The sequence below is a fragment of the Danio rerio genome, chromosome 7 (assembly GCF_052040795.2).
Source record: "Danio rerio strain M-AB ecotype USA chromosome 7, GRCz13ab, whole genome shotgun sequence".
Taxonomy (NCBI): domain Eukaryota; kingdom Metazoa; phylum Chordata; class Actinopteri; order Cypriniformes; family Danionidae; genus Danio; species Danio rerio.
The window spans coordinates 11,512,039-11,539,954 of NC_141027.1; the positions used below are offsets into that span (position 1 = coordinate 11,512,039).

Below are 27,916 nucleotides of genomic sequence, written 5' to 3' on the forward strand. Positions count from 1 at the left end.
TAGTCCTGTTGGGACAAGATTTTTACTTGCCCCATTAAAAAAAATCTAAATAATTATTTCGGTCACACTTTATTTTGATGTCTGTTTGTTGAATATAAGTAACGTTGCATCTACATGTCAACTAATTCTCGTTAGATTATAAGTAGACTGTTAGGTTGGAGTTAGGGTTAATGAAAGTACTTGCAAAGTCTCTTATAGTCAGTTAAATGTCTATTGAACGAGCAGTATCAATATATTAACCAGACAGTCTACTGATGCTCAAATGGACATCCGAAATAAAGTGTTACCATTATTTCTCAGCCACATATTTTAAATAATGTGTCAAAACAAGCCAAGCCTACTTTAAAGAACTGTAACAAATATAATAAACTAAATGTACAACAGGTTGTCTAGGTTAGTGTACTCACCAATGTCTAGACGATCGTCGATCCCAGTTGTAAGAGCAAAAATAAATAAATAACTTGACTTCTAAGTTGATCATTTGGAAATGGTGCAGAAGGTTGATTTTTCCAATGAATCATCTGTTGAACTGCATCTTCATCACAAATACTGCAGACGACATACTGGAACCCAAGATTCTCACAAAAATCAGTCAAGTTTGGTGAAGGAAAAATTATGGTTTGGGGTTACATTTAGTATGTGAGAGATCTGCAGAGCAGATGGCAACATCAACAGCCTGAGGTATCAAGACATTTGTGCTGCCCATTACATTACAAACCACAGGAGATTCTTCAGCAGGATAGCGCTCCTTATTCTTCAGCCTCCACTTTAAAGTTCCTGAAAGCAAAGAAGGTCAAGGTGCTACAATATTGGCCAGCCCAGTCACCAGACATGAACATTATTGAGCATGTCTAGGGTAAGATGAAGGAGGAGGGATTGAAGATGAATTCAAAGAGTCTTGAACTCTGGGAGTCCTGCAAGAAAGCTTTCTTTGCCATTCCTGATCACTTTATTAATAAGTGATTGTGTCATTGCAGAGATGTATGGATGCAGTCCTCCAAGCTCATGATGGAGTCAGACACAATATACATACTTTTTCCACTGCAGCATGACTTTATATTCTATACTGGACATTATTACTGTTCAGTAACAAGACTTTTGTCTAAGCAAAATCAGAGCTTACTGTCCTAATTAAATCATTAAAAAATCAAGGCACGATTATATTGTATTTTGGTGAAATAAGCGTAATCTAGAGGCCTTTGTCTTTCATATAAGCCACTTCTGATACCACATGATCAAGTAGAAATCAAGTTATTATTTGTTGTTCCTAAAACTTGGATAGGCAACAAGAATTTTGTCAGGCAGTGTACTGTCATCATGGCAAAGATAAAATAAATCAGTTATTGGAAATGTGTTATTAAAACTATGATGTTTAGAAATGTGTTGAGAAAGACTTCTTTGCATTACACAGAAATTGTGAAAAATATATAGGGGGCTAATAATTCAGGAGGGCTAATAATTCTGACTAAATACACACACTTTTTTTCATATAGTATCATCATATCAGAAAGGTTTTGTGCTATACATAGGAATGAAATTCTACAAATTTTATTGTATAACATACTGCTGCTGTTTTTGCTCTGTTAAAGAGATTCACAAGTAGGCAGTGTTCACTCGGAAATGTTTGCATTGGCCATAAATGGTAGTTGCGTAAGTCGAGATGCGATTGGCTTTTGTGCAACCCCTTTACTGCGTTCTTCACAAGTTTTGCAGCATCTTGCACCATCAGTGTGCACATAGAGCTGCTGTAATGTCAGAGGAAGGGATGACGGCCATTTATTTCTTGCTTTTTAAATTTTTTTCAGTGGACTTTTGTTTTATTGCATCTGATTAGATGGGGAATACAAATAATATTATTAACAAAGCATTTTATTTAATGTAAGAATGTGTAAAGATCATATAATCTTTTAGAAACATTATTATTTCATGCAAACTGTGTTTTAAGTTAAGCAGTTTCCTGAGCAACGTCTCTTTGTGATCTGTGCAAAACAGAAATGTGTCAAATATACGTTTCGCTATCAGTTATTGCAACCGTGTAGCTTTATATATTTCTAAATGGGAATTGTATAGAGCTAATGAGTCAGACTCCACTGAATATATGTCACACCATGGGGTCATTGACATATATTTATGAAATACTGTGCATAGAAGTGTATCCAAACGCACAAAAATATCCTTTGTACAAATATCTGTTTCTTTATGATAATGTATAGCATCTAACCTACAGTAAATAGATCTATTTTACACAGGCCTGTAGCCAGGGGAGGTTCAGGTGGTTTGAAAGACCCACCCCTTATTGACAAAGGTCCAAAATTGGTCCCATACATGAGCTCATTTGACCTATTTTGATTGCTATGTTATTATAATTTGTGAAATCTAAAATAGGCTTTAAGACCAAGTGGAAACCTGTGTTGGCTGTTGCTTCGGGGTGACTTCAGCTTTGGCATCTCAATATGACAATGAAGCTCACAAGCCACGCCACCAAATTGATTCCATAGACATCTATAAAAAAAGGCCTAGATGCATATCTTTACATAGCAGTGTCATAGCAACCAACCACACTCAACTTCACTCTGTAACCACATCCATAGCAACAAAACAGAGTACCCTAGTAACCATTCATCAACAGCTATATCTCTGTATTAGAACATCGTAGAGACTAGGGGATTGGCTCGTTTGACTCATGCTAGCAAACCGAACTTCCTATATGCTACACATGGTAGCAGTGACTAGCTACATGCTAATATTGACTAGCTAAGTGCTGTAACCTGCTAGAAATGCTAATTAAGTATAAGCAATTGATCAAGCATGAATCTAAGGCTTGCCTAGTAACAACCCAGGGTACCCTAGCAACTGCCTAGCAACCATCTAAATTACCCAAGCAACCTTCTAGCAACCACCTAGCAATGGACTAGTAATGCTTTAGTTACTGCCTAGTGGCCACTCAGGACATCACAGCAACAGCTTAGCAATGCCTTAGCAACCCCTCAGAATACCCTAGCAACCACCTAGCAGCACCTTAGCAACCACCTAGCAACCACTTAGGACACCCTAGCAACCGCCTAGCAACAGGCAACCACCTAGCAACAGGCAACCACCTAGCAACCACTCAGAACACCCTAGCAACCACCTGGCAACACCTTAGCAACCACTCAGAAACACCCTGGCAACCACCTAGCAACACCTTAGCAACCACTCAGCAAAACCTTAGCAACCACCTGGCAGCCACTAAGGACACCCTAGCAACTGCCTAGCAACGCCTTAGCAACCACTCAGAATACCCTAGCAACCACCTCGCAACCCCTTAGAACACCCTAGCAAACAATAAAAATGCATTGTACCCCATCGAATTGCCACGCAAACCCCACTCACATTTTCTTTAGGAAATGTATAATTCTAGTTTTATTTATTATTCTTTAGCAAATATTTTTGGTACATCAAAATGTGTAGTTTTGATGACCATCTGACAATCTAATCCAGCTAAAAATGGTGCTTAAAATGTCATAATTAAATAGAAAATAGGTAAAATAATGACAAAAATGTCCACTTTTTAAGATAAAAAGCCCCCCTTTTCACCAGGCTGGCTACAGGCCTGTTAAAGTATCATAATATAAAATAGGTCAAACTTGTTTTGTCTCACACAGCTTTGTTTTTTATTGTCTCTCCACATGCATCTAGTTTTTCTGCAGTCTTTACAGGGCTTTGAGAAAGATCTCAAGGCTTCTGTTTAAGAATGTACGTAGTAACTCTTTCTGGGTGTGTTTTTGTCATGTATTCTTTTCATATTACTATGTGTGCACTTCATACTGAAGGTTTATTTGCAGAGTAGTGCATCTTTTTTGTGATATGTGTGATTCAGAGTGTTTGGCATGGGGCATGGCTCTTGTGTATGTTTGCAACAGTGATGCATGATGAAACGATAATTTTCTACACCTTTTTCTTGTTTCTAGTTCTTTGTAAGTCTCAAACTCAAGTCAACGATTTCCTGTTTTTGTGACAGGAAGTGGTTGAACACGCAGAACTCGGAACTAAAGCATCTGCCTGCATCTCTGAGCCTAAAAGTGACTCAACACACAGAGGGGACAGACTGCATAAAGGTAGGTTATCCAGAAATACACCTACTGCTGGGTATAAATGCAAATGATGAAATGAGAAATGCGTGTCATGTAGATTGCATAACTTATATTTAGATGTTTACTGTGTATTATTCTGAAAAAGTTCAAGAAACATATAGGTTGAGGGTTCTCATTTCCTGATTTAGCTGATAAGAAAGTGCAGTATGCTGACAGTAAGGATTAAAATGGATAGATCACCCGAAAATGGAAATTTAATCATCCGTCATTTGTTTAAAACCAATGTGAGTTTCATTCTTTTGTTGAACACAAAAGAAGATGTTTGAAAAATGTGAGTAGCTGGTACCCATTGACTATCATCTTAATTTCTTTTCCTACCATGGAAGTCGACAGGCCCCAGTAACCACACTAAAACCAAACAGTCAACTTTACCAAATGAAATGAGTGTAGTTAACTCAAAACTTACTGAAAGTTAACTCTACTCATTTGAAAAGAGTTTTAAACTCAGCTTTGAAGGTAATGAGTTAATTAGATCTGGCCCACACAATCAGCTTTTGCTTGGCCCACATTCCACAGTGAATTACGGTACATGATTGGACCAAGTCTGGCTTCCATACAATGGCAAACATGGACCATATCTGGGCCAAGTCTTAGCCAAGTTAATAACCCATAACTGGGCCAGAATAGTTGCTGTGTCACGACTGCAAGGAATTTGATAAACCCATGAAGCATTTCGCTTTATGGTCACACTTTTTCTAGTAGCGACCCGATTGGTATATTTTTTTCTTCACTCAAAAAAAATGTAAATGTATTTTAAAAGTGGGTCGAGACAGGCCAAACTTATGTAGCCCACAAATCAATTTTTAATGTCTTGGCCAGTTACTACATTTGACATCTGGCCCAAGTCTTATGTGCCACTTCTGTAAAACCCGGGCCTTGTTTGGCCCACATGCTGTATGCCAGTGCCGGATGAATGCCTGCTGTGCCAGCTTCATGCCAAATCTTGGCCAGAATTCTTTGTTACCTGGGTCATTACTTCAACTTAACTGGAGTATGTTCACCGTACTCATATAGATTGTTTTTTTTTTTTTTTTTTTAACTCAAATGGTTTGTAGCAATCGGTTTCCTCAAACAGTTTAAGTTGCCTTAACTTATTGGGCTTCACAGTACTCTTAGGTTCTCTTAATTTATTGGGTTTTACTGTGCTCAAATTGCTTTGTTTACTCAAATGGAGTAAGTTCACAGTACTCATTAGGATTCGTTTTTGAACTTAAATGGTTTGTTGCAATCGGTTTCCTGAAATGGTTTGAGTCACCTTAACTTTTTGGGTTTACCAGTGCAGCGTTGCTTTGAAATATCTTCTTTTGCGTTAAACAGAAACAAAAAACCTCAAAGGTTTAAAACCACACAATCGAAAATAAATAATTTCTTTATTATACTATCTATTTAATAAAAGAAAAGCAGCACTTAGTTTCCTTTTTCAAACTAATTTTGTAATTCTATTGTTTCCGAATGAAACTAGAGCAATTATTGAAGCAAATATTGTGTGTAAGGCAGCATGTGAGTTAGTTCTCAATTTTCACTTCTCTTTTCAGAATTTCATAAAAGGGAAATGCATGTAAACTCTATTGTGTTACAGATCCGGAGTGTTCATCTCAGGTGTGTGGTTCGAGTAAGCGGGTCGGTCTGAGACGTCAAGCTCATTTGGAGGTCAGTACAGATCAACCACTTGACCCCTGGGTAAAGCTGACGGACAGCCCTGAGAATCAGTCATATTGCTCTAAAACCATGAGTGACCATAATGGTGATAGTGGAGTTAATGGTACAGCCTCTGAAACCACAGAGTCCAAATCTGAGCAAGCTACCAGTGTTAAAAAAGGGCCCCCGGTGGCTCCAAAGTCTGCACGAGCACGTCAAAGTATGAAGAGCATTAGGTCTGGGAAACTGATAACAGAGGCTTTTAGGAATCAACAGGATAACAGGAGCCACGAAACTGGCAGGACCTTTGGGATTAGTTCGAGAGCTGCTTCATCGGGAGGCAATTTGTCAATCAGGCAGAAGATCAGCTCGTTTGAGACTTTCTCAAGTCCTGATGGATCTGAAAGGCCAAGCTGGCGAATGGCACCAACTGCATCTGTTCCTCCAACAGAGAAGACGACTAAAACTTCGTCTGCAGACTACAGCAATGCAGACAGAACCAGAGTTAACACAAGCAACTTGCGCAATAATGATTACTGCCAATCTACACCAACAATTTCAGCCACCACCCTGCCTCCAGAAGACCGACCAACTTCCCTCATTACAAAGTGCCCTCCTGAGGTAGAAAAACAGTCAACCTCTCATGATTCAGAGACCTGTAAGTCAATCCCTGTTGAGGAACCTACTGTTGACCCTACTGAAGAGATTACAACCGCTGTGGAGACTGAGCAAGAACTCGTTTCTTCTGCAAAGTCTTCTGTAGATACTGAGCATAAACCAGTTTCTTCTTCGGAGACTGAACAAGAAACGGTTTCTTCTACAAAGTCTTCTGTGGAGACTGAACCAGTTACTTCTGCGGAGACTAAGCAAGAACCAGTTTCTTCTGAAAAGGATTTGCCCTCTGTAACCCATGTCCCAAGAAGATCAAGCAGCTCAAAAGAAGCCCCTGGAGAAAAAGCAGAAGATGCTGGGACTCATGCTGTGAGCTTGAGGACCAGGAGTTTACCCCTCAGTCCCTCTTCAGATGGCCCCATCTCAAGCGGCTTAGAAGGGGAGAGCCTGGGGATCATCTTGTCCTTCAGCAACCAAGTGTCCAGTGCGCTCATGCGATCCATGCAGTCCCTGCCACAGTCCCCTTGTATTCGGTTAGGGAACCCTTGGAGTGCCCCACCAGGATCCCCTCTTCATAACCCAATCGAGGAAGACTCTGCTGCTGAAAACCCCCATGCTTCGACAGCTCTGGAAAACAACGAGAAGGGTTTCTCTGTCAGGTATGCATCTTATCTTAAGTAGATTATCTCTGAAAGTGATGCCCTTGAAGATGAAAGCGTTTGGGTCGTAATTGCGTAGTTTTGGCTGATAGTACAGGATAAGATCACTTACAGGGACTGGAGCCAACAATGTAGGCGTCTTTCATGTTGAGAACTGGCTGTACGTTAAAGCTTTGAATCCTTTGGGAGTCTGTTTTAAATGAAACGAGAGGAAATGCTGCATGCTTGAGTTACTCACAAACAGCAAACCCTTTCATGCTAATGTTTTGTAAATATCTTGTTCTTGTCACTTTACGAAAAAAACAACCCTTTCCCGTCATGCATGTGTGACTTGAAGTCTGTAGAGAAACGTGGTTAGCAAAATGGTTGCAACGTGCAAGACATAAAATTAACTTGCAATTTAAAGAACATGGAGGGTGACCAATGCCTGCATATTTAGCTTTAACAGAAATCAAATGCACTCAATCAACTAATCTATTGATGCATCTAAAACCAGATACTTCCTAGTTATATAGATCAGTGTGTTGGGGGGGTGGTTGCCTATTTTCAGTAGCTTGTGGCATACATTGGATCAGATATATTTAATTTCATTTATTACTCAAACTTATTGACGTTTTCAGTGCATTAGGGACAATGATTGGATTTTGTTTTACAGTAATCTCTTATTCTAATGTAAGACATCAAGCTTGTTGTCATTACCACACAACATATGTGCATCAGCTGCATGGGATAGTAAAATGTCCACTAGAAGAGTATTTCAGAACCCTACCATACGTAGTGGGTCTTCTAGATATTTTCATCTCCAGTTTTTTTAATACTATGAATTCAGACATACTACTTGGCTCACATACTGTTTTGCACACACTACATAGAAGGGGAAGTATGCAAATTCGGACAAACCTGTTGTCTGTAGGATTGCTGCGCCCTTTTTAGGCAGGTGTGTTTAATTAGATATGGAGCTAAACTCTGAAGCATAGTGGGATAGTGTCTCCAGAACTGGAGTTGCCTACCTCTCTTAAGTTGACTTTAAAACACAGCAAATACTCTGTCAAATTCTACTCCCGAAGGGCCACATTTTTGCTCTTTTAACTTACAAACTTGCCTACAATTGAGTCTGAATGCCTTGATAGGCTTAAGACAGGAGTCCTCTGTCCTGGAGGGCCAAAATGTAGCAGAGTTTAGCTTCACCCCTTATCAAACACAACTTAACAAATCTTATAAAGATCTTACTAGATATATACTTGAAACTTCCAGGTAAGTGTGTTGAGGTAAGTGGGAGCTAAACTGCAGGACACCGATCAAGTTTGGTGACTCCTAATTTAGGATATGAGCTGTGGTCTTATAGCAGGGGTGCCCAGACTTAGTCCTGGAGGGTCAGTGTCCTGCAAAGTTTAAAGCTGCGGTCACACTGGGCTTTTTCTCCCATAGACTTCCATTCATGCGCACACAGATGCGTCAAACCGGAAACGCAGGGTCATGCGTCGAGTTTCACAGGTTGCTTTGGTGCAAAGTTCAAGCTTGGTGAACTCTAACCTGCGAAATCGCATCACTCGACTGCGAGAGACCAATCGAGGATCAAAACATGACATCTCTGGACAGTAGGGTTGGGCATCTAAGCTATAATGCCGATCCGATACGCATCTCGATACAAAGAATACGATCCGATATAATAGCGATACATTTGTGACATTTTGCGATGCAACACGATACGATTCACACCCATATCACGATACAATGCGATAATTCAGCACTAACTAATTAGATCAAGTTTATGAGATTATGTGAAAGAGGATGTTGTGCCATTGAATGAGTTTCATTATTTATTAACCAAGTAAAACCAAGACTTTTTTTTACAAACTGGCTTTTCTCTCAGAGCCAGAGTGTCAGTTTACAGTAGAGGGCCATTTTAGAACATATAGCACATATTATTTAAGTATTTTCAAGATAAACAGAATGTATAAGTGCAATATATATTAAAATATATATTTTTGCACTCTTACAACAAGAATTGTGATTTAACTTTTCAACTATGAAAACAAGTTTTACAAAGATATATTTTGCCACTGAATATTCAAAACTTAAGGTCGTGAACTAGCAGTGTTATGCTGCTTTGAAACATCACTGTCACTGTAAACAACAGGCTAATAAAAATATAACAAACCAGCAATCTTCTTGCTGTGAGGTGGTCAAACTACCCACTGTGCCACCGTGACACCCATTATTTTTATCATTATTATTATTAATATTATTATTATTATAATAATTAAATAAAAATTAACAGAAGGAGGTGTTCAAAACCTTCGTTCTCCGTGACACTAGGCTGAATATCTTTGCAGATGAACAGGGCCGGCACGTCCATAGAGGCGACCTAGGTGGCCGCCTAGGGCGGAAGTATAGAGAGGGCGGCGTCCGCAACACCCCCCCTTACCACCCGCATCCTCAGTTATGTCCGCGACACCTCCATCAGCGCCCGCTTGTCCTCAGTTATATCCGCGCATAGGGTGGCAGAATAGAGGTCCGTGACACCGGCGCGTCCTCAGTTATATCCGCGCATAGGGCGGCAGAATAGAGGTCCACTGGAAGATGGAGCTTTCACAACAACACCGTGGCGCCGCTTCAAGTGAGATTTCAGATTAGTCGTACTGCCCGCGTATTTTACAGATGCGCGGCACACTTTTGCAAATTGCATCTGTCATGTCATGTCGTCCATCCTTAAATCCATAATGTTGCCATACTTTAGATTTAAAACTCAGTGGGGAATAAAATGTTTGTTTTGCTTCTCGCGCTTTCTGAGGGCGCTCCACTCGCTTCATCCGCACATCTGATACAGTTGTAGTGTAAGTGTACACATCCGCAAATCCGTTAGGCTTACTTTATGTAGGTCGATTAAATTATGCGCCAAAAACAGGTTGACAACACTTGTTAATAAATAAAAAATACATTCTATATTAAAAATATAAGCTGTATCTTGGAAAAACCAATGCATCTCGCAAAAACTGATGCAACTCGATTTGCTTCCAAAATTTCATTCATCCTCTGCTGCTCAACCGATGCACTCGCATCGTGCACGCGCATGACCGCGTATCGATACATATCGATTAATCTTCCCATCCCTACTGGACAGAGATTTAAAACATGGAGCAATCGCTCGCTTTTAAAAATGTCTAATAAGCTTGTTTAATCCCGCCCATTTTCGGAGCGCCGCACAACAGAATATCACATGCTCAAACTCTAAAGTGACCGCAGCATTATTTCAACCCTAATTATACACACCTGGGCTCGCTAATCAAGCTCTTACTAGGCTTTCTAGAAACATCCATCCGGGTATGTTAAGGCAAGTTGCAACTAAACTCTGCAGGACACTAAATTAAGTTTGGTGACCCCTAATTTAGGATATAAGCTGTGGTCTTATAGCAGGACTGCACAAACTTGATCCTGGAGGGCCAGTGTCCTGCAAAGTGTAGTTCCAACTTCAATTAGACACACCTGATCAGGTTAATTAAGCTCTTACTAGGCTTTCTAGAAACTTCCATGCAGGTGAGTTGAGGCAAATTGAAGCTAAGTTTTGCAAGACACCAACCAAGTTTGGTGACACCTGATTTAGGATATGAGCTGTGGTCCTATAGCAGGGGTGCCCAAACGTCCTGGAGGGTCGATGTCCTGCAAAGTTTAGTTCCAACCCTAATTAAACACACCTGGGCTAGCTAATCAAGCTCTTACTGGGCTTTCTAGAAACATCCATGAAGGTGTGTTCAGAGCTAAAATCTGCAGAACACCAGCCCTCCAGGACCAAGTTTGGGCACCCCTGTCTTAGAGGAAATTGGATTTCCACTTTTGCTTCAAATCAAGGGTGACCATCCTTGCTCCTGGTCCAACATATAATTTCAAGTAATCCTGATTGTCTTAATTCATTGGTTGAGGTGTTATGGTTAGCTAAACTCTAAAGGATATTAGTCCTCCAAGAGCAGCAGGGTTAACTCCCCCAAATCAGGCACTTTAAAACAAGTTCATTTATATCTGGTCCACAGCTTGGCTGAATTGAGAGAGCGTACCATTGAGAGAGGAGAGGAGTGCAAGACGGACGACTGGAAACCTGAACAAGCCCTCACTTCAGCCTCAGCCGCCTGTGCCCAATCCATGCTCTCTGTCCTTCCGCAACCGGAGATCCAGCGGATGATTCAGGAAGTGAAGGACCTGGATGAAGACACGCTAAGGGTGGGTTTAGCTCTGGTTTGATAATCATAAGGCCGGTAAGTGCCGTCGGCTATTGTCTGTCGGTGATTACTTCCACTTCCTGCTCTGCAAACCTGAATACGTATGAGAGGTTTGACAGAGGAACAATCGGTTCGCTATGAAGAAACAGTTGGTGAAGCTCACTTGTTTAGAGAGTTGGTTTAGACATAATAAAATATGCAACTCTTGGTCAATAGTGTGACTTCCTGACCAAGGAAGTGTTGCAAAGGGTGCTGTTTGCTGCCTTTTTGCAGATGTTTCTAGAAGGATACAACTCCAGATGGTCAGTTAATGAGAATTGTTTATTAAATGGCCTATTACATTTTGTTTTATTAACGTCTACACCTACCCTAGCCCTAAACCTATCCCTCACAGTAATGTAAAAACAGTCATTATTGTTGCATATTGTCATGTTCAAGTATCCAAACTGTATCCCTATAGACTTTACCCTGTTTTGCATTTATGACCAATTCCCTTATTGATATTTATGTTTGCAAACAAACAATACTGTCTGTATTCCTTCAGGTTAGTGAGAAACTGTTTCACATGCCCTTGCACAATGTCCGTTTGTGTTGTGAAAGTGAAATGCGGAAAAACAAGACGTTTTTTTTTCTTCAGACATTTCATAAGAGTGTGGCTGTTTTTTTTTTCTTCTATTAGCTACATAAATAAATTCACAATACTACTTCAGCTAATCACTCCTCTTTAGCACAGTTGGCAGGGCTGGATTATGGACCCAATCCCTTGAATCAAAGAAGCTTCACTGTAGTTTATTTTAAATGGTCCTGTGGTTTGACAGATTATCCGCTATTTCCACAGGGATTTTGAAGTGTGCATCTGACGAACACTTTACTATCCCATAAGGCCATTTGAGAAGATTTGTGAATAATGAATATCAGCGATGAGGTTGACATCATAGGTTACATGGCAATTCCATCATTGCAAAATCTGTGTACCTGAACTGTACTTATGCAAGCTTGCATAAATACATAACATATTTGATGAAGCGCAGTCATCATCAATATTCTGAACACTGTCAAGTATTATATGATCAACATCTTTTAACATGTTTTTTTATGTTACTTTAGCTTATTTTAATAATATAATCAGGTTTTAACTTTATTTTTTTGGTGCTGACAGATGCATTAATGGGGCTGTGTGTACGTTTTTGACTCTTCTAAAGCATACAAATAACATAATATGCTTGCAGATATAAAAACATGCCGAGCATACTTATTTATCTGAAAACCACATGGCTAGTCTGTCTTTGTTTTGGTCTGTGTAACTCCACCCACTTCAAGTTTACCCAATTACATTTAGCCACCCAAGAACTCCTTGGTAGAAAATGAAGTGCATTTCATTTTAGACATGAAGGCTGCTTCAATAGCACAAATTCAAAATGGTAAAAATCTTTGAGGTGGGTTAATTAGCAAACAATACAAATTTATTAAACTTAAACATTAGCTAAGCAGATTACAGTGTAATTCTGTGTGTACACCAGACACGGCACGCGTAAATAGGCGCGTGAACATTTTGAATTACCACTGTGTATGAATTGTGCTATATAAATAAACTTGCATTGCCTTTTGTTGAGTTTACTCGCTTCATTTCCGCATCAAATTCACTTCTGTCTGTCCGGCGTTGCTAAATGGCTAACATAGATTTATTTGAGATAGTAGCTGTGCATTATGTGCTTTAGGAAGGCTGATAAACAGCGTAGATTTGTTCGGTGCTGTGTCTGAGTCCGCTAGATCTTTTCACAGGTGCACCCAGAAATAGCTGAGCCCAGTTTGATAAACTCTTGTCCGGTGTTGGCAAGAGGATTTTCCCTCAGGATACCAACAACAGGCACTTTGTCATAATCACTCCCTTGGCAAGTTAATGATTGGTTAATGCGGCGCGAATGTCCACTGAATTACAGATTTTACAACTCATTGCATGTATTGCATTGCATCATTCACACAAATCGCAGCACAGAATGTCTATTCGCGTGTTTGCATTGATTTAAGATGTAAATACTCGCACTTTACACTTCATCCGTGTCTAGTGGGAACGCAGCATCAGGTACGATCATCGTTGCATGCTCGCTTCTGTTGATGTTGTCAGTCTGGCAACCTGCATTTGTGTCAAGTCTTTGGAGAAGGGGCCAGGTGAAATAAATCCCTATTTAATATCCTAATCTAAAATTTTGAATTTGTACTGCAATACATAGTTCAAGCTAACATACTGCACACCTTTATGTCCGTTTAATTGATGTTAAGTTACAGTTAATTTGTTATCGACATCCAAATGGCGCAAATGATTAATAAGTATTTCTACTTTTCTAATCTAATATTTCGAATATGTACTGTAATACATAGTTCAGCCATTAGGTTGCATACTGCAACCTGCATACTGCACACCTATAAGTCAGTTTAATTGATGTAAATTGAAATGACCTAAAGTTTACAGTTTCACAGTTAATTTGACCTGGAAGACTGTTGCTCGCATTTATCGCCGTTTAACACTGTGACTAAACAAAGGGGCGCCAAACGTGCTTCATTAAAACGGGTCAACCATTTTAGTTCACTGACTCTTTAGTTCACTGGCCTGGAGCTGATATTGTATAGTAAACAAAAACAAGCACAAAACAGTCTAGACGAGCACACATTCCTAATGACGATGATGTACTAAGACAAGATGTATGCAATACAATGAGTCGTATAATAAATGCAACAAAAACTACAAAACGTCGACAAGAAGGGAGATTGTTTGCCAGCTAGCAAACACCATGTTAATGATTTTAACAGGCATGTAAACACTGTACCTCTCCTTCTGTGCAAGGAGCGAATTTATAAAGTGTACCAAAGTCCTTTTAAGGCAAGTCAATTCAATCGACGGCCATCTTTGCAACGTTTCTCAGGCAGTATGCTCTGGCATTCTGTCTGAATGGGGAAACATCAAATTCTCTAAAATTAGTTTCATTTCCAAACATTCGAATCACAAAAATCTGCAGAAACTCATGTGTGGTCTGAGCCTCTCCCCCGGAGAATCTTCAGTCTATAGCGATTGCTGATTGCCTTCTGTACTAGTTGGCGGGGCTTCATTTGGCATATTGACAGTTACATTTTTCCCCATTCAAAGCTATACAAGTGAAATGTCTTGTGTATTCTAGAGTCTGAATGTGTCAAGGTATTTCTGTTTTTCCATTAAGCGCTATCTATGTAATGTAATGTAATGTGTATTTATATAGCGCATTTATTGTCTATGGCCATACACCCAAAGCGCTTGACAATCAGGAGGCAGCCACAGGACAACGGCGCCAGTGCGCTCACCACACACCAGCTATTGGTGGAGTGGAGAGACAGTGATAGAGCCAATTCGGTGGAAGGGGATGATTGGGAGGCCATGATTGTATGGGCCGATAGAGGGACTTTGGCCAGGACACCCCTGCTCTTTCACGAGAAGTGCCATGGGATTTGTAATGACCACAGAGAGTTAGGACCTCGGTTTAACGTCTCATCCGAAAGACGGCGCCCACTGACAGTGTAGTGTCCCCTTCACTTTTACTGGGGCATTAGGACTCACAAAGACCACAGGTTGAGCGCCCCCTGCTGGCCTCACTAACACCACTTCCAACAGCAACCTAGTGTTCCCTAGTGGTCTCCCATCCAGGTACTAACCAGGCTCAGCCCTGCTTAGCTTCAGTGAGAAACCGGTCTTGGGCTGCAGGGTGATATGGCTGTGGCAATCTACTGTCAGAGAGTGATTTTGATAACGTGATATTTGTGATATTCATTCTGCTCATTGCTGTTGAAAATTGCTTGAGTATGAGTGCCGAAAAACACCTTAAAATAAAAACTGATGACAACTATGGTTGGGTGATGTCGACCAATTTTCGACCAAATGCGAGGTCTAATGTGAAACACTGCGATGGACAATGGCATCGTTGTTGTAGGTGGCTGTAAATGAATCATTTATGAATAGTTAATTTATTCATAACAAATTAATTATTTGCAACTACCTGACCCGCATGGTCTTTGTTTTCCCCATAACCAAATCATAAATAAATAAAGATAATTTATACACAAATTACCACCTGTCAATCACTTTTTTTTTTCCACGAGGCATGAACAGGCAGAGTTATCCATGGCATCAACAAACTTGGTTGGTAAAAAAAAGGTGCAAAACCAACGGCAACCAACCAACAGTATCTGAGGTTTTCGCTAATGTTACTAAGCACAAGTGTGAACGACTGAAGTACTGACTCTGTGACGCGTTACCTGATAGATTCAAAAGACTGAAGAGTCGTTAGATAGAGACAAGATTAATGAAATATCACCTTTAACAACTATAGTGAGACACGATCAAGTGGTACATCCTTGATAAACTGTCCGACCTGCTCTCTGGGGTTTTGTGCTCAAAGCACCCGCTGACTGGTGGAGCTCAGACGTGCGCATATGCTGCAGCGCATGGCAGAGTGTGTGTCAAGTCATGTGATGTGCGTTTTCAGCGGTACAGTGTGGACGGAGTTCTTTTCAGAAACGCTAGATGGGGATGTGGATCATTTTCATTTTAAAATGCCTTTTGAAAACTAAGCTGTATTAGTGTAAACATGGCCTAATCGTGTACAATTGCTGCTGCGAAAGGGGGCAGGGTGGAGGATTGCGATGCCGTCTCAGCATCATGATGTCTATCGGCCAACAGTGATGGACCCAACCCTAATGACAACCATAAGCAAGAAATGACCAAAACATTTGATTACACTTTAGTTTAAGTACCAATTTCTGCTATTAACTACTTGCTTATTAACTGCCTAATAATAAGATGTTTAATAAGCTATTTTTTAGTACTCATTAAGTGTGGTCTTATTATACATCCCAATACCAAAACCCAACTACTACCTTAAAAACTATTAATAAGCATAAATAAATGAGTAGTTTATTTAGCTAAAAGCTTTAGTAAAGGGTTTGTTAATAGCATGGACTGTAAAATATATGGACGTAGTATCCGTGACATCACCCGTAGGTTTCTGAAGAGTGCAAAAGAAGCCACAAGTAGGCGCGGCCAACCGTCGCCATTTTGTTCGCGCGTCATCACACCCACGGCGGGATACCAAACAAGGGCAAAGAGGCGGAGAGTGGGCGGAGCAACAGACACCTGCTGGCATTTAGCTTGGACCTGGTTCAGACACACTTTACTTTGGGAGAACGCTTAATACTTTATCACCTGTGACACGTTTGTTTTCTGTCCACTTGTGCTTGGTTGTACACTAAATCAATGAAGTGTTTAGACTTTTAAAAACACTGCTGTAACACATTGAGCCACTAAACATTGTTCTTGTGACGTTTTTAAACAGGAGGAAAACGTGAATTACTTTCAAACACTTCAGATATAGTCTGTGTTAGTTAATGTAAGACTATTGATGAAATCCAGCATAACACAGTATGACAACACTTCAGATGACTGTTCTAGAGCCTACAGCTGATCAATCCGTCAGATTCTGAAGTGCATTACAGCTCTAAATATAAATAGAAACGATAAATGATCTTAATTAAAACAAATACATGTATAGAGATGGTAAATAAGTATATAACTTTACTCACATGGGAAACGGAGGCCATGTGAACGGTTTGTGAGCACAATTAAGTGCACTCAGCATGCCATGCCATCTAATAATTGTAGGAAACAAGTCCAAAAGGCAGTTGACTGTGTAAAGCCACATAAAACAGCACAGAAATACGATAAATATGCCAAGTTCAGTGGCTAATCTGCAGGATTCAGCTGAGGTGACGTGACGGCGACCAAAGAGACCTAGCTGTCACTCAAGTGGCCACTCCCTTAATTATGCAGGCTTAATATAACTTAATATAAAGGAAACGGATGAGTTATAAAAAAATTCACCCCCCTCACAGTTGTCATGAAGGCTAATATTAGCTGTATTAACCAAAATCTTTTTTTGCACCAGGCTGTAAACACCTTTTTTTCTGCTGTAAAGTTGGCCATTCTAACACTGGGCTCAATTGAAATTTGCTCTATTTTCGAGCCAGGAGCGGCCACGACTAGCGGAATTTCGGATGAATTGCAGTTTTAGTTACTTCCGTATTGGCTTCCTGAAGGAGAGCAGGAGGTTGCCGCTTGGTTAATAGTGAGAATTGTACCTTAAAATAAAGTGACCAAAATGTCTATCATCATGTTTCTAAACAATCATGCTCAGACAAATGTCATCCTTTAAGACTTTTTTAAATAATTATGAATGACATACTATGCTATTCCAACTCAGGGAAGCTATTTCTCTCGAAAACGGCATGATGCAATAGAGCGGGAACATTATCCAGCCCGTCTGGAAGTCATCAATCAGGCAGCTGTTCTTACAAAAGCGATAAACCCATGCAGATTGTTCTAGAATAACTGCTGTGCTAAATGATTTAGAGTACTCAGATTCTTCTCGCAGTACAAAGAGGTTTTTAGAAGCGCTGATACTCTATAAACAAAGCTGATTTTGGTTTCTTAATGTCCATTAGCAACTGGAAGACATCCACGTCGTGATTCTACATAAAGAAGAAGGAGCTGGCTTGGGTTTCAGCATCGCCGGTGGTATTGATCTGGAGAACAAAGCAACTACAGTGAGTGACGTCTCTATATCTCCATAAACCACAGTCTTTACCTTTCAACAGGAGACAGCCTCTTAACGTTTTATCGTCATTTGCATAACCTCATGTCTTTCTGACATATGGAAACTCAAAATATGATTGTGCTTAGGTTGAAAGCATGCTTCAAATCTCATTCATTATTAAGGAATGAGCATTTGGGGCAGACTTGACGTCAGCGATGATAATCAACCTTCTGCCATAGGTGTCATATTTCTCAAGCAACTTTGCACATGGATTTTGCAATGTGGTGGCATGGTGGCTTAATGGTTAGCACTGTCGCTTCACAGCAAGATGTTTGCTGGTTCAAGTCACAGCTAGGCCAGTTGGCATTTCTGTGTGGAGTTTGCATGTTCTCCCATTGTTGGCGTGATATTCCTCCGGGTGCTTCGGTTTCCCCCACAGTTCAAAAACATGCACTATAGGTGAATTGGGCAAGCTAAATTGACCGTAGTGTATGTGTGTAAATGAGAGTGTATGGGTGTTTGCCAGTTCTGGGTTGCGGCTGAAAAGGCACGGCTAAAACCTATGCTGAAACAGTTGACGATTCGTTCTGCTGTGGTGACCTCGATGAGTAAAGGGACTAAATAAATGAATGAATGACAGAAAGGACTATTATAAGTGCACAATGACTATGCTGTTCTGATCCTTACAAACTCATAACAGAAAATTATTAACATTTTTGAATGACGACTTATTTCAAAATATTAAATAAGAAGAAACTAACGCAAAATACTGATATATTGGGTCAAAATTACATAAGGATGATTCAATTATGATGTATATTCTCTTTTTTGGGTGGATTAAAACACTCTTATTGATCATAACTTTGGGGTCAGTGTGTTTTTTTATTTTAATTACATTCTGATATTTAATAGAATCTATTAAACATTAATAAATAATAAAAATTTCAAATAAAAAATAGTTTCTTAAGAATCAAATAAAATATTATCAAGCAGAACATCTAGATGACAATCTAGATAAAAAAAATAGATAGAAAATAGAAAAACATCTTACAAGAATTAAAACATATTTAAATTTATGTTACCCTGAAAAAAACTTTATATTATGACTTTAGAAAAAATCAAATAGAAAATAGAAAAAACATCTTACAAAAACATTTAAAAAAAAAAAAAAAATTTATATATATATATATATATATATATATGTGTGTGTGTATGTGCGTGTGTGTGTGTGTGTATATTGTTAACCTGAAAAAAAGATGTCATTTTATGAAGTTAAAATATAAATAATAAAAAAATTATTAAAAATTCTAATAAAAATTAGTGCAGAACATCTAGATGAATGAAAACATTTTTAAAAATCTATATTTGAAATATAGTGTTACCATTAAAAAACGTATTACTTCATTTTCTTTTTGGCTTAATCCCTTTATTAATCTGGGGTCACCACAGCGGAATGAACCGGAAAACTGATCCAGGAAGTGTTTAGGCAGCGGATGCCCTTCCAGCCGCAACTATCTCTGGGAAACATCCACACACACACACTCATACGGTCAATTTTGCCTACCCAATTCACCTGTACCGCATGTCTTTGGACTGTGGGGGAAACCGGAGCACCCAGAGGAAACCCACGCAAACGCAGGGAGAACATGCAAACTCCACACAGAAACACCAACTGAGCCAAGGCTTGAACCAGCGACCTAGCGACCTTCTTGCTGTGAGGCGACAGCACTACCTACTGCGCCACTGCTTCGCCCAAACTTAAAAAATAAATAAATTAAAAAAAATTCTAATAAAAAACATAGAAAATAGCAAAATATGTTTCAAAAATTATATTTTAAATATATTATCTGAAAGATAAAAACTTATAAAGAAAAAGATCTTATGACTATCTAAAATCATAATAATGATAAAATAAAAATGTTTCTTGAGAATTTAATTTAAAAAATCGGACAAATGAAATGATACTAAAAATGCAGCTTTGCATCACAGCAATAAAATATATATATTTTTTATATTAAAATAGAAAAACCTTATTACTGTATTACTTGTATTTTACTGTGTTTTTAATCAAATAAATTCTACCTCCATGAGTATAAAAGACTCGTTTCAAAAACATTTTTCAAAGCCTTATATTGACCCCGTGATTTAAACAGAAGTGTATCTTACAGGACAGATGCAAACTTCAAGTGCTTCACTTTACCTGTGAATACAAAATGTTTTCAGTTAATGCAAGCAAGAAATATTTTACAGTCTAATATACAGTTGAAGCCAGAAATATTAGCCCGGCCTGAATATTAGCCTCCCTCTATATTTGTTCCCCAATTTCTGTTTAACAAGGAACTTTTCTTTTCAACACATTTCTAAACATAAGTTTTAATAACTCATTTCTAATAACTGATTTATTTAATCTTTGCCATGACAGTAAATAATATTTGACTAGATATTTTTCCAAGACATTTCTATACACCTGAAAGTGACATTTAAAGGCTTAACTAGGTTAATTAAGCAAGTCATTGTATAATGATGGTTTGTTTTGTAGACAATCAGAAAAACAATGTCACGTTAGAGTGATCAAAACAGGAACAAAAACTGGTGTAGAATCCAAGTGCAGTTTTAATGATGTATAGTGCAGAGAAAGTGACAAAAAATATAAAAATCCAAAGTAACAAAATAGCAAACAAACAAACAAAACAAGAAACTAAGACAGATTAACTCGAACTAGACTTTAACGAGATACAGGAACAAGATCAGGGGGGTATTCCAGAAAGCTGGGTTAACTTACCATCTGCTAAAACCTAAACTCTCGGTTGATTTACCCAAAACCTGCTTACCGCGAGTATGTTGGTTCCAAAACAGGTGACAAGAGTTAGTTAAATCAACCTCCTGAAGATAACCGCGGGTTAATGCGCGTGCACGGCACACACCTGAAGGCATTTTCAGTAGATCGCCGAATTCACGAGTCACCATAGAAAGTCACGGTGAGGAAAAAAGGGTAACGCACTTTACAGAGGCAGAGCTAGAGGTTTTTAACACAGAGATTACACATCTGCTTCAACGAAGGAAAGAAATATAGAATAAGAAATAGATAAGAAAATAAAAAATTAATAATTAGAAATTTTTTTAGTTCATTAAATTACACATGCCACCCTCCATTTTATTGTAATGATAAATTAAACTACTCTTTAACATCCTTTTTGAGTATGTTGTGTATCCATTCATGCATTTATTTTTCTTGCCATTAATTTCTTAAGGCCAATATGTGTATTGACTAATAAAGCTTATAGAAATTGTAATCTTTCTGGAGCTAGAACTCTGTCCAAAGTCATTAAACACAGAAACATTATCATAAAAGGTAATATTTAATTACTGGAGCTCTTTATTTAACACTCTAGAATATTCTTTCTGACATGCAGCTTATAGAAAGAGGCCTGTCTAACTGCTGTGTCCTATAATAAAGGCTTTTCAGTGGTTGAGTTTTTGACTTAAACCACACACTCTGTCACTGTTGTAAGTGATTGTTGTCTGATAGCTTTAGGTTCTTTTTATTTTGCATGCAGACGAAGTTCCTTCTGCCTCAACTTACAAGCAGTGTAAGAATTTTCTGCACTTTTCCATATTTGAATATTACTCTTGGATCACAAAATCTTTTATCTGCATATTTAAATTCTAAAGTAGCGGTATAAGGTCCATCTTCAAAGATAAAGTCACATGAGCATCACCAGAAATGAGCATCAAGGTGAGAAATGTATATGAAAAATATGTTACACGTTGAAAGGTGTGTGTATAAAGCAGTGTACGAAATCATTCATTTTATTTCAGGAAATGAAGAAATCAACAGATCAAACTATTTGATTAAACATAGTTTTTTTGACTAATTATATTTTTTTAGCACTCTTCCATCTGTTTTGTCTGCTTGGGTCACTGAGATTTCCTCTGGGTCAGGCTGCAGGTACGTGTCATCGTATAAGGCAGAAAAGGGTATCTTTTGTCCTCCAGCAAGTAACAATGTAGTGCCCAGTAATGATTCTATTTTATAATACAAATATAATAAAAATAAACATTGTGTTAAGCAACATTTGCTTTATAGTTTTTTTTACTATATTTGTGTTATACACTTGAATCATTACTTCCTGAAAATCAGCCATTTAGCCTCAACATAGTGATGAGGTGGAGTGTGTGATGAGCTGGTAGGTGGAAGCAGTAATGAGTTTAATAGTTAAAACACCAAACGATTAAGGATAGAAAATTAAGTTGTACCTGCACACTTATACTTTGGACAAATTTTATATTATCAGTGTCCTTTAGTGACTGATGGAGCTTTAAAATCGGCTGCAATTAATGCACACAATAGCATTTAGAAACCCTGAAAAAAATAATTATATTAAAAAATATATTATATTAAAAAATGTAGGTGTGTGCGCGTGAATGTATATATAAGAACGACGTCCTACATCTTAAATTAAAGATATATTTTCCTACAAAAGACAAAGCTGCCACTTATAATATTATACAGAAATGTGAGGGTGCAGAAGGAGAGAAAAAACACAAGAACTGTAAGTGAGATTCGAACTCGCTCCGTTGTGCGATCCGTTGTTCTTTATCGACGCACTGTCCACTACGCTATTCCCGTGCTCTGAATCATCTGTGTAATGATACGCAGTAATGTATGACCAAGGAACTGTACAAAAGTGTAAAAAACAGTTCAGTGCCAGGCATACTGTACAGGTGGTCATACTGCCACATTGTACAGTTGCCTAAAATGCCCTGACGCGAATACAAAGAGCTGCACTAAATGTTTTTTATGGTAAGCACAGACCCGCGGTTTGTCACATTTGATTTCAAAAATGTTTGTTAAATACATTAACATTATGAATTTGGTTATGAAAAAAACTATGCACTTATAACCCTCTCACAACGAAAAAACTTGTATCTGTGTGTCAACATCCATAAATATTCTCATCAAAAGAGCACGCAATGCTCAGTAAACTCTCTGAAACAGACAAACTCTGAAACATAGCAACTTACTCTCTGAACATAACCTGCTCCGGAGCAGGTTATCTTCAGAGAGTAAGTTGCTATGGCTACTTAACATACCCAGAAGTTACCTCCGATTTTGGAACCAAAGTTGAGGTTATCCACCTACTTACTCTCAAACTTACCTGGGTATGTCACATAACCTGCTTTCTGGAACAGCCCCCAGAAACAACATACCAAGAACGACAACGACCAACTCACAAACAGAGGTGGAATGGTTGAATATATAGTCCAGGTAATCAACAGGGAAACAGAGACAGCTGTGATTGCAATCAGTGTATATGACGGCATGCACTAAATTCCAGGGGTTTCATTACCACGACGTAAAATGGGCGTGGCTCGGTCGGTGTTTGGGAAACGCCCCCTTAAAAAAAACAATACTGAGAGGTCACCGATCATGCGCAGTACAGGTTCTTTTTTAGCGCGGTCATTTCAAACAGGATGATAATGGATAAAGAACCTACCGCGGTGGATAACGAGGGAAAAAACAATCATACAGGTTATTTTTTTGGTTTTATAATGTTATATTTTAAAGATTTCATTAGCAAAAACGGCTGACCTCGTTTTACTCCGTTTTACTGTCTCTGGGCTTTTGTACTTCCATTTTAAACCAAATAATAATGGTTGTGGTAAGATTAACCGTGTTTTTGTAGTTTAAAATATGGTATTCAGTCATGTTTAAACAAATAAATACCACATTTTCTGTAATAAATCGTGGTTAATTTTTCTTTCTCGATCTTAGTTAATTAACATAACTCATATTTATTTTCTATTTTTATTTAAAGTCATCATACACAAAACAACTGGGATCAGGACAGGTATCTGATGTTAACTAATATAAAAGTGATCATACATAAAACCCCTGGGATCAGGACAGGTATCTGATGTTAATGTATATAATATAAAAGTGATCATACATGAAACACCTGAGATCAGGACAGGTATTTGATGTTACTGTATATAATATAAAAGTGATCATACATGAAACACCTGGGATCAGGACAGGTATTTGATGTTAATATATATAAAAGTGATCATACATGAAACCCCTGGGATCAGGACAGGTATCTGATGTTAATATATATAAAAGTGATCATACATGAAACACCTGGGATCAGGACAGGTATCTGATGTTAACTAATATAAAAGTGATCATACATGAAACACCTGGGATCAGGACAGGTATCTGATGTTACAGTATATAATATAGAAGTGATCATACATGAAACCCCTGGGATCAGGACAGGTATCTGATGTTAATATATATAAAAGTGATCATACATGAAACCCCTGGGATCAGGACAGGTATCTGATGTTAATATATATAAAAGTGATCATACATGAAACACCTGGGATCAGGACAGGTATCTGATGTTAACTAATATAAAAGTGATCATACATGAAACACCTGGGATCAGGACAGGTATCTGATGTTACAGTATATAATATAGAAGTGATCATACATGAAACCCCTGGGATCAGGACAGGTATCTGATGTTAATATATATAAAAGTGATCATACATGAAACCCCTGGGATCAGGACAGGTATCTGATGTTAATATATATAAAAGTGATCATACATGAAACACCTGGGATCAGGACAGGTATCTGATGTTAATATATATAAAAGTGATCATACATGAAACACCTGGGATCAGGACAGGTATCTGATGTTAATGTATATGATATATAAAGTTTTTGGTACAAAAGCCGTGGGATCGGGACAGGTATCTTAAGTTATAACAGTATTAATGTAATCTGAGAGGTATCTTAAGTTAATTTGTTTAATATAACATTCACTGACTTCACATGAAACACCTGCGATGAGGACAGCTATTTAATACTGCATATAAAAGGCATTTGACACGAAACCCCTGCAATACGTACAGGTATCTGAATCAAACGGCTGTTTTCACAATCTGCGCATGATCCGTGACCTATGCAAATTCACAGATAGGCCACGCCCACCCGATGACGCAGTAGCGGTTACGCTGTACTGAAACCCCTGGAAAAAAGTGCCTGCCGTATATGACAGACCGGGTGTGTGCGCGAAAGAATGTATGGAAATGTAGTCTTTTTGGGCGCTGTAGTTCCACTCAGTGTCCATTGAACTACAGCGCCCTCAGGTGGTCACTGACAGTCATGACACAATATAGCTTAAGGGGGCTAATCATATTCACCTTAAAATGGGTTTTAAAAATAAAAACTGCTTTGATTCTAGACAAAATAAAACAAATAAGACTTTCTCCAGAAGAAACAATATTATCAGACATACTGTGAAAAATTCCCTGAATCTCATTTGGGAAATATTTAAAAATAGATTCACAGTTGGGAAAATAATTCTGACTTCAACTGTATAGTTATTTACTCACCATCTACATCCCCTCAGGTTCACAGAGTGTTTCCCAGTGGTCTGGCAGCTCAGGAGGGCACCATTGAAAAAGGAGATGAAGTCTTGTCCATCAACGGCCAAACGCTAAAGAACGTGACGCACAGCGACGCCACAGCGATCCTCAGACAATCACGGACCCTGAAGCAGGCGGTGGTGGTGGTGTCCAAAAACAAAGATGCAGAAGGCAAGAGCGCTAACGCTAATGAGTCCAGCTGTAGCGGTGGAGCCGAGAGCAGCATCGCAGGTGGGCGAACATTACTGACAGCAACATTAAAGTCAATACTTAACAGGAGCTATAGGAACATTACATAAGCTGACTTGTAGATCCAAGACCCGTAAAGAGGTGATGCCAACCACTGAAGACTTCGAAGACAACAGATACACTTAATAGACTTCATTGAACATCTACACATAGACATCACGTATATACTATATAATTGCAGGTTAATGTTTATATATAACTTAAACTGTTAAAAGCTATTAGTTATCTGTTAGTTAATTAATATATTAGTTAAAGTTATTAGTATCTAATAAAAAATGCATGGTAACTAAAAACCTTAACTTTCCTGGTTTTGATTGACCTTTTGTAAAGCCGCTTTGAATCAATAATTATTGTGAAAAGCACTACAAATAAACCTAGATTGAATATACTTAAATCCCTGTTAAAGTCAATTGATGTTTCGCTGATGTACCGATTGTATCCAAATTTAACACGTCAGCTGCTCTTACTTCAACGAATATTTAAGGGGAAACTTAAAGGTTGGATTTAGGTACATTTCCTCCCCAATCCTTTGTTGTGTTTTTAAAGGATAGTCTATCTTGTTCAAAGCCTATTGGAGTTTCTTCCTTCTGTTGAACACAAGAGAAGATACTTTGAAAAATGCTGGCACCCATTGGCTTCTATAGTATTTCTATTCCTACTATGGAAGTCAAGCAGCAACTAGCGTTCTTCAAAATATCTTATTTGTGTTCAACAGAAGATTAAAAATCAAACGTTTAAAACCACATGAGGGAGAATAAATGAGGTGATTTTCATTTTTTGGGTGAACTATCCCTTAACGACATCTTATTATGCTTTTCACAATGTCAACTACCCTTAACGTGTTACCTTCACATCTAATATATGATATTTCTACATCTTTAAACTGGCAAGACTGTAAAAAAAGCATAAATGTTTTGTTTGTTGGGTGGCCCAGGCACAGACTGTAAAGGCTCCCACTCTTAGGGGAGCAGCTCATTTGCATTTAAAGCAACAGACCAACAATTGTCTGTAGAGCGTGGTGTATTATATACATTTTTTGCTGTATTATATATTTTTGCTGTGTTTTGTGCTGATATTTCACAGACACTTTCTGTAAATTTAGATTACATTATCTGCTAATACCGTAAGCCTAAAGAAAATTAGGTAACATGTTAGTAACAACTCACAACATTTACAACTGTATTATTACAGTACCTGCCTATCTTTAAGATATTAATGGTTATTATTTTTCAGGACACTTCTATACAGCTTAAAGTGACATTTAAACGCTTAACTAGGTTAATCAAGTTAACTAGGCAGGTTAGGGTAATTAGGCAGTTTATTGTATAATGATGGTTTGTTCTGTAGACTAATCGAAAACAAATATAGCTTAAAGGGGCTAATAATATTGACCCTAAAAATTATTATTATTTTTTTTTTTAATAAAAACTGTTTGTTTTTAAGACTTTCTCCAGAAGAAAAAAATATTATCAGACATGTTCTGAAAATGTCCTTCCTTCATTGGAAAATATTTAAAAACTGAAAAAAATTAAAACGGGGGCTAATAATTCTGACTTTAACTGTATAAAGCATGATCCTATTCTATGCGTCTAATCTTACCCAATATCTAAACCCAACTACTATCAAGTAATTAGTAAACTAAAAAGTCTTAGTTAATAGTTTGTTAATGGTCTGTTAATAACGTGAATTATACATTTTAATAAAGTGTGATGGAAAATTAAATCAGTGGTGTAAAACAAATAACAGTGTTTAAATAACACAAATAATAAACACATTACAATAAATTGCAATGGAGCTGGTTTTATAAAACACTTGAGAAATGACTTTTAAAAGTGGTAAATAAAGAATGAGTACAAATATTAAAGAACATATTGAATAGCATTTAAATTAAACCTGAAATATTACTTGCTTTAACTGGAAACATTCACCATCAATTTGTAAATGAACTTGATTTGTGCAGCTTTTTTGCAGTGTGTGTGTGTGTGTGTGTGTGTTATTAATTATTGTTCAAACATCATTAAGAAAACATACAAATAGCTCTAAAAGCAAATACGCATATCAATGCAATACAATTCATGTTAAACAGCTTTTTTTTAAATCTCTTTTAGGAGACGATGGAGGGGAAGTCGTAACATTTGAGCTGGAGAAGAACGCAGGAGGAGTTGGATTCAGTCTTGAAGGAGGAAAAGGCTCGATTAGTGGAGACAGACCACTAGCTGTCAACAGAATATTCACAGGTGAAAATACATCATAAACCTTATTAATAGACATTCTAAATCTGCATACTATTTCTGGATTCTGGGAATGTTTGGACTAGATAAATGATTATTTTATTTAACAGTCAAATGTAATATTTC

At 38.1% G+C, this 27,916-nt stretch overlaps 1 protein-coding gene across 5 annotated transcripts in view; it reads left to right on the forward strand.

The window, feature by feature from the left end:
- Positions 1-27,916, forward strand: part of il16 (interleukin 16) — a 115,518-nt gene that overhangs the window by 79,800 nt on the left and 7,802 nt on the right. For 2 of the 5 annotated variants that reach the window (XR_015495058.1, XM_087260154.1), the window contains exons 16-21: positions 4,001-4,097; positions 5,713-7,042; positions 11,071-11,257; positions 17,779-17,880; positions 25,295-25,541; positions 27,668-27,796. Coding sequence is in view for 2 of the 5 variants with exons in the window: in XM_087260154.1 (XP_087116280.1) it covers positions 4,001-4,097; positions 5,713-7,042; positions 11,071-11,257; positions 17,779-17,880; positions 25,295-25,541; positions 27,668-27,796 (2,092 nt within the window). In the remaining 3 variants the exon portion in view is untranslated. Of the gene's footprint in view, positions 1-3,678; positions 3,736-3,950; positions 4,098-5,712; positions 7,043-11,070; positions 11,258-17,778; positions 18,221-19,533; positions 19,632-25,294; positions 25,542-27,667; positions 27,797-27,916 lie in introns of those variants that run through there. The other 3 variants (XM_087260153.1, XR_015495060.1, XR_015495059.1) reach the window with 3 other exon arrangements.